A 12,197-nucleotide genomic window follows, 5' to 3' on the forward strand; every position below is an offset into this window, starting at 1 on the left:
GGTGGGAGGTGGGGGTGTGGGGAGGGAATGGGGAGGCAGGGTGCAGCCAGGCCAGTACTGGCTGCTTGTTCTTCTGGAACCCCAATGGCCACTGGATGTCCTGCTAAAACTCAACTGGCTAGTGCAGAGTCCTGACCAGTAGAAAGCAGCCATTGCTTAACTTTCATCTGATCAGAAAGAATACAGTTCCCACATAGGCACTGGCCCTACAGAACAGGTAGATGGTTCAATATATTTGAATAATTAAGCTTTCCAAAGAGAAACAAAACATACTCCTATTGACATGTGAAATGCATATAAACTCAACTAGTCTCTCTTTTCATTGTAGATATATGAATTTTGGACTTGCCCAGTCTCAAGGTCAGAATGCTGCTCTTCTGTCATGCTCTAGTTGTAGCAGTTGTCCAGATCTTTATCTTCTCAGAAAACCGGGCCTTTGCCAAGAACATCAACTTCTATAACGTGAGGCCTCCTCTCGACCGTAAGTAGTGGTTACCATCGTAGGTCATGTCTGTGGGGCCAGAATGCTCATTTGAAGTTCCTGTTTCCACCTATAGACCTGTTGCCTTTTCAAGACCATTTGGTTTAATACCTAGAGTAAGACAGAAAGTCTTCACTGCTTCTGACATTCTCTCCATTCTTTAAAATGCTTTGGCTACCTGCTGAAGTCTCAAAGGGTTCTTGTTTAAGATAATCTCTTGAGCACTGTGCCTAAGAATGGCAGAGGAAATTCAGTGTTCTTTGTTCCTCTCTTCACTGGAGGAGGATATTGGCTGGAGGAAGTTTCTGCACCAACGATATATTCTATCAATGGCCATTAACAATTTGTTTTTTAATCCTCACCTGAGGATATGTTTTTATTTTATTGATTTTTGGAGAGAGAGGAAGGGGGAGAGAGAGAGAAAGAAACATCAGTGTGTGAGAGAAACAGCGATTAGTTGCCTCCCATACCTGCCCCAACTAGGTGATCAAGCCCACAACCTTTTGTTGTACCTGACAAGGATCCAACCAACTCAGCCACCTGGCCAGGGCTCAATGACCATTAACAATCTTGAAAACAGATTAGTATGTGTAAAATTTGGAGGAAATATACTTGGACTTTGATGAATATTATGCGCAGTTAGGAAAGTCTGTAAAACTCAGATTTCCCACTAATAATTAAAAAATAAACAAATAGCATATCTTATCTATATGATGATTTATATTTTTATATACATATATGTGTGTGCATATGTGCTTGTATCTACATGTCATCTCCCCTCCTTTCTCTCTCTTCAGACAAGTAAAACATATCTACTTCTCTGATATACTTTATTAGAGAGAGGTTGTTATAGATAAAATTTGTTGGTAGAAATGTGAATGCCTGTGGTTCCCACACCTGAAAGAGTATCAGAATCATGATAAATGCCTTTAAAACTAAACATTCCTGGGTCCCTTCTCCAGAGATTCAATAGTCAGGAGGGTGGGCTATAAATTATATTTTTCTTTTCTTTTCCCCCTCCCTCTTCTTTTAAAATAGCTCTCCTGAGACTATATATACACAGCCAGGCTTGGGAACCACAGTCTACACAACTCCTAAAGAGAGCCTGTGTCATTATTGATTTCCACTTTGGACTTTTTTTTATTATTTAGGACATTCATTCACGAGCATTAAGTAGTAGTATTTTGTTTTTAGATTTTAAGAAAAATTTCTATTACAGTTGACATACAATATTATATTGGTTTCAGGTATATAGCTCAGTGGTTAGACATTTATATAACTTATGAAGTGATCCCCCCATATGTCTAATACCCATCTGACACCATACATAGTTATTAGAATATTACTGACTACTAGAGGCCGGGTGCACCAAATTCGTGCAGTTGGGCGGGATGGGGTGGGGGTCCCCTCAGCCCGGATTGTGAGAGGGTGCAGGCCAGAGTAGTAGTATTTTGTTTTTAGATTTTAAGAAAAATTTCTATTACAGTTGACATACAATATTATATTGGTTTCAGGTGTTCACCTGTTAGACATTATAAGACTTATTAAGTGATCATCCTGAAAAATCTCATACCCATCTAATACCATACCTACTTATTGGAAGACACGATTTTCTGTAATTCAGCATTATGCAGTTACGCTCAGTCAACATTGATACAGCCTGACCACATGCAAGGCTGTATTTAAAACTGTATGGAATAGTCTGTCCTCTGGTGGTCAGTGCACATCTTAGCAACTGATCGACTGTCTACCCACTAGTGGTTAGTGCATGTCATAGCGACTGTTCAACTGGTTGACTATCTGCCTCCTGGTGGCCAGTGCATGTCATAGCGAGCGGTTGTGTGGCCTTAGCATATCATTAGCAGATTATGCATTGGTTGGTTGAACAGATGACCAGACACTTAGCATGTTAGGCTTTTATTATATAGGATATTTCCTATGCTGTACTTTACGTCCCTGTGCCTTTTTATAACTAGCAATTTATACTTCTTAACCCTTTCCCTTTTGTTACTGAAGTGTGAGTAATTTTAAAACTGTACTGCTTTAATAGGCAAAAATGAATTTCATTACTTCCTTTTTGCTTATCTAATTCACTTTTATACATAAGCAAAACTGAAATGTATTTGTAATACTTAATTTCATGTCCTCTGAACTGTCACCTTTGGTATGTCACTCTTGTTTTATGCATCAATATTTATCCTCTCCTGTATCTTCAGTACCTGCTGTTTTCTAATTATCATCCCAACTGTGGTCAGGTTACTAGGATGGTTTGGGGTGAAAGTTTCACACAGGGCTTTATACACTGGCTTATAGAAAAATGTTAAATTTATTGTACTTTTTATTTTGTGCCCATGAAAATAATAAGATAAAATATAGGAAAAAAGCATAAAGACAAAAAAGAGAAATGAATATACTAGTTGCTCTCAAACCAGACTGCCAGCAGCTCCTAATTCCTTCTTTCCATAATACCCTGGCCTGAACATAGGGTCTGAGAATTACTATCATCCTTGTATTAAATGTTCCATTCCTAGTTGAGGTCTAATGCAATAATTGACATATACAAATGAGATTGTTTGATTGCGGTCAAATGCAGCTGTAACGGAAGTACATGTGGATGGAAACCAGCATAATTTGATGTGCCGGGGACTCCATTAGATATTTTTCTTGCCACCGCCTGTTCAATTTTCACTATACCTCTGCAAGTCATGGGGACCTTCAGTGTTACTATTATTATGCATAATATTATTACTTTGAAGTTAAAAATGATGCAACTAATTAGTGGGAAGGGAAGAGTTCAAGCTCAGGTTAATCTGACTCCAGTTCTTTTCAGGAATGAAACCATATCAAATTATTGGCTCCAATGCTGCCTTCACCCTTACCCATCCCCATACCCCCTTAATCCTCATTATTCCCAAGTTATAAATTATTATAGAACAATACCATGAATATTTCAAAGTGGCTTGTGGAATGATTTTTATTACTCTTCAATAGATATTTATAGGTGAAATATTTAAAGAAAAGGGAATTAAAGAAATAGCCCCAGAGTTTGGCAGTTAAGTCTAGCTCCCTAGAAACAGAAATTCTAAGTATAATGGCTTGTAAATTTTGTCTAATCTTATAAAAGTTGCTAATTTTTTTGCCATATTTGATGTTAAAAATGTCTTTTCACTGTGCATTTTTCTTTAAAGCTACACCATTTCCAAACAGCTTCAAGTGTTTTACCTGTGAAAATGCAGGAGATAATTATAACTGCAATCGATGGGCAGAAGACAAGTGGTGTCCACAAAGTAAGTGTGCTGAGTTTGGGAGACTCCTTTGGGATCACATCTCATTTAGGTGTCTCTTGATAAGCCAACAGGTTGATGTTCTATAGAAATTAGAGATTTCTCTTAAGAGACCATTGTGACATTAGACTACTCTGAGAACACTTGGAAACTGATGATGTAGCCTCAATTTGTAGTTGTGTGTTCCTTGAGAAAGGATTTCTTAAATAGTATTTACTCAGGAGAAAAAATAGACTACAATGTTGACTAAGGCATTCTAAGAATTTCAGAAATGCTTGATGATATCTCCAGAAAAGTAATTCTTACTGGCTAAAGCAGTGGTTCTCAACCTTCTGGCCCTTTAGATACAGTTCCTCACGCTGTGACCCAACCATAAAATTATTTTCGTTGCTACTTCATAACTGTAATGTTGCTACTGGTATGAATCGTAATGTAAATATCTGATATGCAGGATGGTCTTAGGCAACCCCTGTGAAAGGGTCGTTCAACTGCCAAAGTGGTCACGACCCACAGATTGAGAACCGCTGGGCTAAAGCAAAGGAAAGGTTTTGTACTCTTGAGATAGAATGATGCTTGGGAAAGTCTTTTGTTCATTTGACAAAAGTTTTATATTGTTAGTTCGTTTTGTTCACTGATACAGCCTTAGTTTAATCCAGTGCCTGGCCCATATTAGGCACTCAGTAAGTATTTGTTGACAGAATGAATGGATGCCTTTGATTAGATAGTCAGGGAGTCTTCTCCGAGGAGTGTACATTTGAAAGAAGACCTGAATGACCAAAACAAGCAAGATACATAGACATCTGTGGGAATAGCATGGTAATAAGAGGGAACAGCAAATGCAAAGGCTACAAGAGGCAAGATTTGGCCTCTTCAGTGAACAGGGAGAAGGCTGGCCAGTGAGGCTTAGTGGAAGAATGTTGAGGTGGTAAGGACTGGGACACACACAGGACCTTCTTTTTCTAATAAAGAGTTTAGATTTTATTATAAATATCATAGGAAGCTTGTAGAGGGGTTTTAAACTAGGGAATACAAGATGCTAGTTGTGTTCTAAAATATTGCTCTTTGCTGTGTGGAGAAAGGATGGTTTGGGACAAGAGTAGAAGGGGACACCAAGTAGGGTCTTTCATTATCTTCAGGTGGAGAAGATGGTGACTTGAACCAGGGTGGTAGGAGTGGAGGGGGCAAGAGGTTGAAGGATTTAATATATACAAATGTGGAGGTAAAGCAGGCAGGATGTCTGATGGATGATTGGGAATTGAGAAACTACTTACAGCTATAAGGATATCAGACTGTTTAGATTTTAGAAGTACCATGTTTTGTTTTTTTGTCATTTTTTTTAGGTTTGCAGATGTAAAAGGCCAACAAAAACAAACAAACAACTCTTCCAGGATTAGAGATGACTAGTTTTGGTCTACTATTATCTTGAATCTTTTGGAAATTTCTGCATCACATTATATGCAGCAGTGAAATAGACTTACCTCTTCTAGATAAATAGTACACACTAAAGACCTTAACACTGCTGGAGACTCTTATGCCATAAATTAGCACAAGTGATTGTGACATCTACTCAGGCAGTATTTTTCATTATTTCTTTTCAAGAATAATCAATAACCAAAATATTTTTTGTTGGGGTTCTTTTACATTTCTGTAGAGCAATCCACCTTAAATTGTGTGTGTTTGTGGGTGCATGTGCACACGGGGTGTACTCATTTGGGGACTTGTTTCCACATTGTTTTGCAGAACTTCATCTCAATTATCAGAGTGTTTGAGGATGCCCAGTGCCTCTCTTCACTACCTTATTTCCGAGGGTGGTATTATTCTTTAACTCTTTGCTTTAAAGCCTCCTGAAAACTGGGCGTTACGGGTTAGAACAGTGTAAATTGGGGCATTAGTGTCCATCCTGTTGTGCCTTAACTCATTGGAAACTGTTTTCTTTCTTCTTTTGAATTGCCCCAAAACAGTTCCTACTAGGTCTGTGCATAATGGTCCGATTTGTCATTAATGAATCAAATCCATTTTAATGGGATCAAACATGGGTATTTCTGGGTTTTATCTGTTGAAAGATGTGAACAAAAGGGGGAAGCTGCTGCTTTCCACCACCAAGAAAACACCAGTGTTGGCAGCAGGAAGACAGTCGGCTCTTCCACATCCACCCTGGGAACCGGAGGGTGACAGGGAATGACCCTGCATTCCGGCATGCATGCCAGTGCATTCGTGACTGTGCCAGTCAAGCCTCAAGATGCTAACCATCTGGAATTCTAAGTGAGGGTATCATTTCTTACTTTTCAGTTTGTCATTATTTAGGGAAATGATAGTCAACCATTTCTTGGGGCCATCAGGCCTGCAGCTATTGTCCTTTGTCATCTTAGGTTTCCTTTTCACCTCACAGCTTTACTTCTGTGGTCTGTTGGTGTTGTGAAGAGAGGTTCTCTGTGTAACAGGATATGACAAGAATGACATTTCTTATTTTATTTACCCTGGCTTTTCTTCTGACTTTCTAGGGCTGCTTTAACATGTGTGACATTTCATATGAACACACGCAGCTACCAGTTTTCAATTCTTTGTTTGGAGTGAAGTTGAAATGCCTTTCCAAAACATTTGGTGGTTCCCTTTCCTTCTGAAACCATAAGTCAGCTACTCTTGTTGAGCATGTTACAGCACCATCTAGTTTGACATTCAGTATACCGAGAGGCAGAATGTGTCTGGTTAAGAGCACAAACCTTGGAAAACTGCCTAGGTTAGAATCCTACCTCCCACCACTTTCTACCTATGTGACTGTGGACAAGAAACTGTGCTTCAGGCTTTTATTTTATTTTATCTGTAACATGAGGATATTGATATGACTTATCTTAAGACTTACTCCAAGGATTGAATGAGTGAATACATGTAAGAAGAGTATCTGGCTGGTGGTACCCGCCCAATATGTGTTCACTATTGTTGTTATTAATTAAATCTTACAACAACCCTGTCAAAATGCCAAGGCACTTGTTATCATAATTTACTAAAAAGAAAATGAACCTAAAGCAATTTACATATTCAGTGCAATCCCTATCGAAATCCCAATGGCATTTTCACAGAAATAGAACCAAAAAAACCTTTACATTTGTGTGGAACCACAAAAGACCCTGGATAGCAAAAGCAACTCTGAGAAAAAAGAACAAAGCCAGAGGTATCATACTCCCGGATTTTAAAATGTACTAGAAAGCTGTAGTAATCAAAACAGAACAGTATAGTACTGACAGAAAAACTGACATACAGACCAATGAAACAGAATTGAGAGCCCAGAAATAAACCCATATAAATGTGGGCAAATAACTTGTGACAAAGGAGAAAAGGATATACAATTGAGAAAGGAAAGTCTCTTCAATAAATGGTATTAGAAAAACTAGACAGTCATATGCAAACGAATGAAACTTAAACCATACACAAAAATTAACTCAAAATGGATTAAAAACTTGATTGCAAGACATGAAGCAATAAAATACAAAGAAGAAAAACTAAGTTTCTGGACATCGGTCTTATGGGTGTGTTTGCATATTTTACTCCAAAAGCAAAGAAAGCAAAAGCAATAATAAACAAATGGGACTACATCAACTTAAAAAGTTTCTGCACAACAAAGGAAACAATCAACGAAACAAAAAGGCAGCAAACCAAATGGAAGAAGATATTTGCAAATGATATTTCCTATAAGGGGATAGTATTAAACAAATACATATCTATCAACAAGTGAAACTAAAAATCAAATGAATAAATAATCTGATGAACAGAAAAAAATATAAAGAACTCATACATTTCAACAACAACAACAAAAATCCAATGTTCTTTCAAAAATTAAGACCAGAACTACCATAGGATCCAGCAATTCCTCTTCTGGGTACTTATCTGAAGAATATGAAAACACTAATTTGTAAAGATAAATGCACCTCCATGTTCATTACAGCATTATTTACAATAGCCAAGCTATGAAAGCAACCTAAGTGCCCACTGACAGACGAGTGGTTAAAGAAGAGTGGTGCATATATGCAATGGAAAAGTACTCAGCCATAAGAAAGATAGAAATATTGCCAATATTTCTTGAGGGTATTGTGTGAAGTGAAATAAATCAGATGGAAAAGAACAAAAAACACACGATTTTATTCATATATGGAATATAAAACCAAAAAGTAACAAACAAATTAGCAAAACAAAACAAAGATAAAGTCATGGATACAACAGATGGGTGGTTACTAGAGGGGAGGTGGGAGGGCAAATTGGGTAAAGGGGCTCAAATATATGCTAACGGAAGGAAACTAGACTTTTCATGGTGAGCACACAGTGAAGTATACAGATGTCAAATGATAATATTGTACACCTGAAATTTACATAATGTTAAGAACCATTGTTAACTCAATATTTTTTAAAAATAATAGTAAACATTTAAAAAAAAGAAAATTACCTCAAAGGTGCTAACATGGCTTGCTTGCTTATGACAAAGGCAATTTCATAGGTCCAGTATTCTCAACTTTAGTCAAATATTTTTCCCCCATTCTATGACTGCTGTTGTAGTCCCTTCTCAATAAACAATACAGCATTTTACTGGCCTGAGGTAACTATAGAAGAGTTACAGAACTAAAGCGAATGTTCTGGGATAGTGAGTGAAATCATTCTCTTTAAAGAATCCAAAGTAATAAGATGTGAGTGATTAAAGCTATAAGGATAGGTCCATGTAGAAATGGGTTAGCTATAAAATGGGGGAAGGGGACAGATAAAGTAACAGTTAATTAAAGAAGAAGAGAACATAGAAATACTTTGAGTAAGGAAGGTGGTCTTGATGTGTACTTTGAAGCACCTGCTTTTCATTCCACATGGCCTATTAATGTATCAAATGTTGAATAATGCAACCAGAGTATTCTGATCCATTGCATTTTAAATTCACATTTTCCACTTTATTTTAGGCATAGAACATGTACTTCAGAGAGAGAGAGAGAGATGAGGCAGAGACAGATACTGACACTTTCATATGAAATGGGCAAACCTATGGTTTTGATGAGAAGCTTGTCCAGTTTTTTCTGAGTCTTAGCTGGCACCAAAGGATAGGTGCCTGTTTCATATTCATTTTAAAAATGCACGAGTGCTTAAAAATGAATATATATATGTAATTTCAGAGAAGAAGGAAGAGGGAGAGAGAGAGATAGAAATATCAGTGATGAGAGAACCATTGATCGGCTGCCTCCTGTACCCCCCACACTGGGGATTGAGCCCACAACTCAGACATGTGCCATGGCAGGGAATCAAATTGTGACCTCCTGGTTCATAGGCTGACACTCAACCACTGAGCCATGCTGTCTGGGCCAAAAGTGAATGCCTTTTAAAAAATACCACTCTAGAGATCTCTGCTATTGTATTTCTTGCCTAGAAACCTGAGGATCATCCTGAATTTTAGTCATTTCTGAAGTGATTGTTGAGTGTCTTTTTTGCAATGTGAAAAATGAAGTTGTCTTTTCTTTTCCTCCTGCCTAGACACACAGTACTGTTTGACAGTTCATCACTTTACCAGTCATGGAAGAAGTACATCCATCACCAAAAAGTGTGCCTCCAGAAGTGAATGTCACTCAGTTGGCTGCCACCACAGCCGAGATTCTGAACATACAGTAAGGAGTGTGCGTGTGCGTGTGCATGTGAGTGTGCATGTGTGTGTGTGTGACGTTACTGCCCTAAGGTGTCTAGCTAGTGATGGTTAGTTATATGTCATGGAGAGGCAGGAAGGATAAGTAATATGTTGAACCTGTTTATACAGTGATGCAATGGAGACTTAAGAGAAGTTGAAGACTTTCTGTTCTTCAACAAAAAATCATGTTACTAAAAGCAAATGATAGTTCCCAGACTCCAGGGCTAGACCCTAGACCTTAGACTTTGGGTGAATTGTCAGAAGTCTTGTCTAGAAGCCCAAGAATAAACCATCCATGAGAGAAGGACACGTGCTACAGAGCTCAGCTCACCTATTTTGCTTATGGCCAGAAATCACCAAGAAGACTGGACAGGGCAGCTGGAAGGTGGAAAGAGGAAAATGGTGGCACCTTCTCACCCACTAGCCCTGCTTAGATGAGGAAGCAAGAGTCTGAAAGATTAACCTCAGTTTAATATGATGAACTATAGATACAGTTTTAGATCAATGGAGCTCTTTCATCTTCTCATTCTAACATCCTCAATGAGCATTTTACTCTTTTGCATGTCTGGAACCCTAAAATGCTTGAGAAAAAATTACTTGAGAGTATGTTAATTTCATGAGGTTTTAGAACTTGACTTGCTGTATGTACAGAAAAGTGGCTTCTAGCTCTGGCTGCAGGGAGAGTCTCCCGGGAGCTTGTGGTGGAGGGAGGGGCCATCCCAGGCCAACTGAGACAGAACCTCAGGGTGGGGTCCTGGGCGTCAGGATGTGTTTTTGTTTTAAGTTCTCCAAGGAGATTCTGATGTGCAGCCTACGTTAAAAGCACTGATAAAGATACTTCAGAGTCACTGTCTTTATCTTCCCTAGCCATCCTGGAAACCTCTATGAATGGCGAGGATTATAAGGCTGAGGCATTTTACCAGGTATTAAGGCAGGTGATGGCTTCCCCTGAAAACACCTTGTGCTATCAGGGAGCAAGCAGTTTTCATCGCTCAGCAACCATAATTAGCAAGTCATTGCTGTTGTAATGATAGTAATCAGGCGTTCTATAGACAATAGAGGGGCATTATTATCCCCTAACAAGGAGTACTGAGAAAGAAAATCAATGGGCAATCCAAGATGTTTCTAGCTTTCATTTTTGTTTCAGTGTTTTCCCTTACAAGCCTTCAGAAGATTTGTTGACTCAATCAAACAGTCTTATTCAGTTGTCCTTCCTCTTCTTCCCCCTGCTTATGCTTGGGCTGGTGTAGATAAAACACGGTTAAGAAAAGATTCCCCAGATGTTCCTTACTTTCAGGTCAGTAGAAGGAAGGCTACCCAAGGGCCTGGGTGGCTGATAGACTGGTTATCCAACTCTCATTCTGTCTGTCCTCAGCTAGAGATCCAGAAGCTTTTGTTTTGTTTTGTTGTTTGTTCGTTTCACCCTTCCCTCTTCTTTCTGCTATTCATTCTCTCATCTCCCTCTGCTCTTCCTTTGGTAACAGGTGTGTAGGTCCTGCTGTGAAGGAATGATCTGCAATGTGGAATTACCCACCAACCACACTAACGCGGTCTTCGCCGTAATGCATGCTCAGAGAACGTCTGGGAGCAGTGCCCACACGCTCTGCCTGCCAGCGCTTGCCTGGGTTTTCATGCTTCCATTGATATGATGCCGCCATTCCTAGGAGAGGCAGAGCCCAGCCCTCTGACGCACAAACTAAAAACTGTGTAAACAGCGAACTTTTGAGTGAAGAGCAATCTTGCAATTGGTGAAGAGTACACATTGGACTCAAAGCAGAAGACAGTTGTTTGCTTGGTTAAAACGCTCTTGCATGAGGCCATGGGATTCAGGAAGGGAATTTGGCCTGGACTGAGGGCATTTTCTGGCTTCCAGGCTTCCTGGTCAAAGAGGCTGCATTTTGTCACTTTTGCAGGAAGGATCCTGCCAGCACCCACAATGGACAGGCTGTAGTAGCCTATGTTGTCCCCACCTGACCAGGCCTTTAGCTGAAAGGACTCCTTGACCTCACTGACTCTTTCAGAAGCTGCTGGGTCAGATCTCTTTCTGTGATTAGCTCAGAGTGTCTCTGGGAAGTCTAACCCTTCCCCTGATGAAAAAGCAATGTGTGCTAATTGTGTGTGTGTGGAGGAGAATAAAGCTTTTAAATTATGCAGAGTAAAATGCATGCTTGGGTGTTGCCTGACTGACATGAAGATCTCAGATGAAACACATTTAAAGTGTCATAAAGGAGGTCACTGAAGTTATGCTTTACACACACCCTGGGGGATATTTTCTGGCTTAAACTATAAAACTTCATGCCAAAGTGACTTTGTATTTTCTTTTTGGGGAAGTACACTTCTTAGGATGCTAAATGCAAAGTATGTGAATTTAGAAGGTCGGGAAGGAGGATGATACCTTATCACAGGATGAACCCTCAGGAGTAGCAGATTAAAGTCAGAGAACCTAGCAAGACGGTCCCTCTTCCCCGCAGTCAGCTTCTCTCTGGCAGAGCCACCAAGAAAACTTTCTAAAAACATCCTAAAACATTGTGTCTCCCTATCTCCTTCTCTTTCCCATTTTGAACAGTCTCAGAATTTCAAATAAGCACCTTCTTTTTATTCCTAGAATCCTGATTTCCTGCCTTTACACTTTGGGGTGATCATTAAACACTCTGCCCTTGTATGTATAGTGATGAGTTAATGGAGTCTTTGTGTTTTATTGAACACCCACCATTAGGACACCCAGTGCTCCATAGTATCCATTAGTGATACTATCCTTGCCATGCACACTCACCTATGATGAGGG

The 12,197-nt window shown here is 39.3% G+C and overlaps 1 protein-coding gene across 3 annotated transcripts in view; it reads left to right on the top strand.

Moving 5' to 3' along the window:
- Window positions 1-11,715, top strand: part of LYPD6B (LY6/PLAUR domain containing 6B) — a 52,164-nt gene extending 40,449 nt beyond the window's left edge. For all 3 annotated transcript variants that reach the window (XM_006753598.2, XM_015563792.1, XM_006753597.2), the window contains 4 exons: window positions 329-481; window positions 3,670-3,768; window positions 9,265-9,395; window positions 10,897-11,715. In XM_006753598.2, coding sequence (XP_006753661.1) covers window positions 367-481; window positions 3,670-3,768; window positions 9,265-9,395; window positions 10,897-11,061 — 510 coding nt within the window. In that variant the 5' untranslated portion in view covers window positions 329-366 and the 3' untranslated portion in view covers window positions 11,062-11,715. The remainder of the gene's footprint in view (window positions 1-328; window positions 482-3,669; window positions 3,769-9,264; window positions 9,396-10,896) is intronic.
- Window positions 11,716-12,197: the final 482 nt, after the last annotated feature.

This window comes from Myotis davidii, unplaced genomic scaffold, assembly GCF_000327345.1.
Source record: "Myotis davidii unplaced genomic scaffold, ASM32734v1 scaffold110, whole genome shotgun sequence".
In the NCBI taxonomy this organism is placed as follows: domain Eukaryota; kingdom Metazoa; phylum Chordata; class Mammalia; order Chiroptera; family Vespertilionidae; genus Myotis; species Myotis davidii.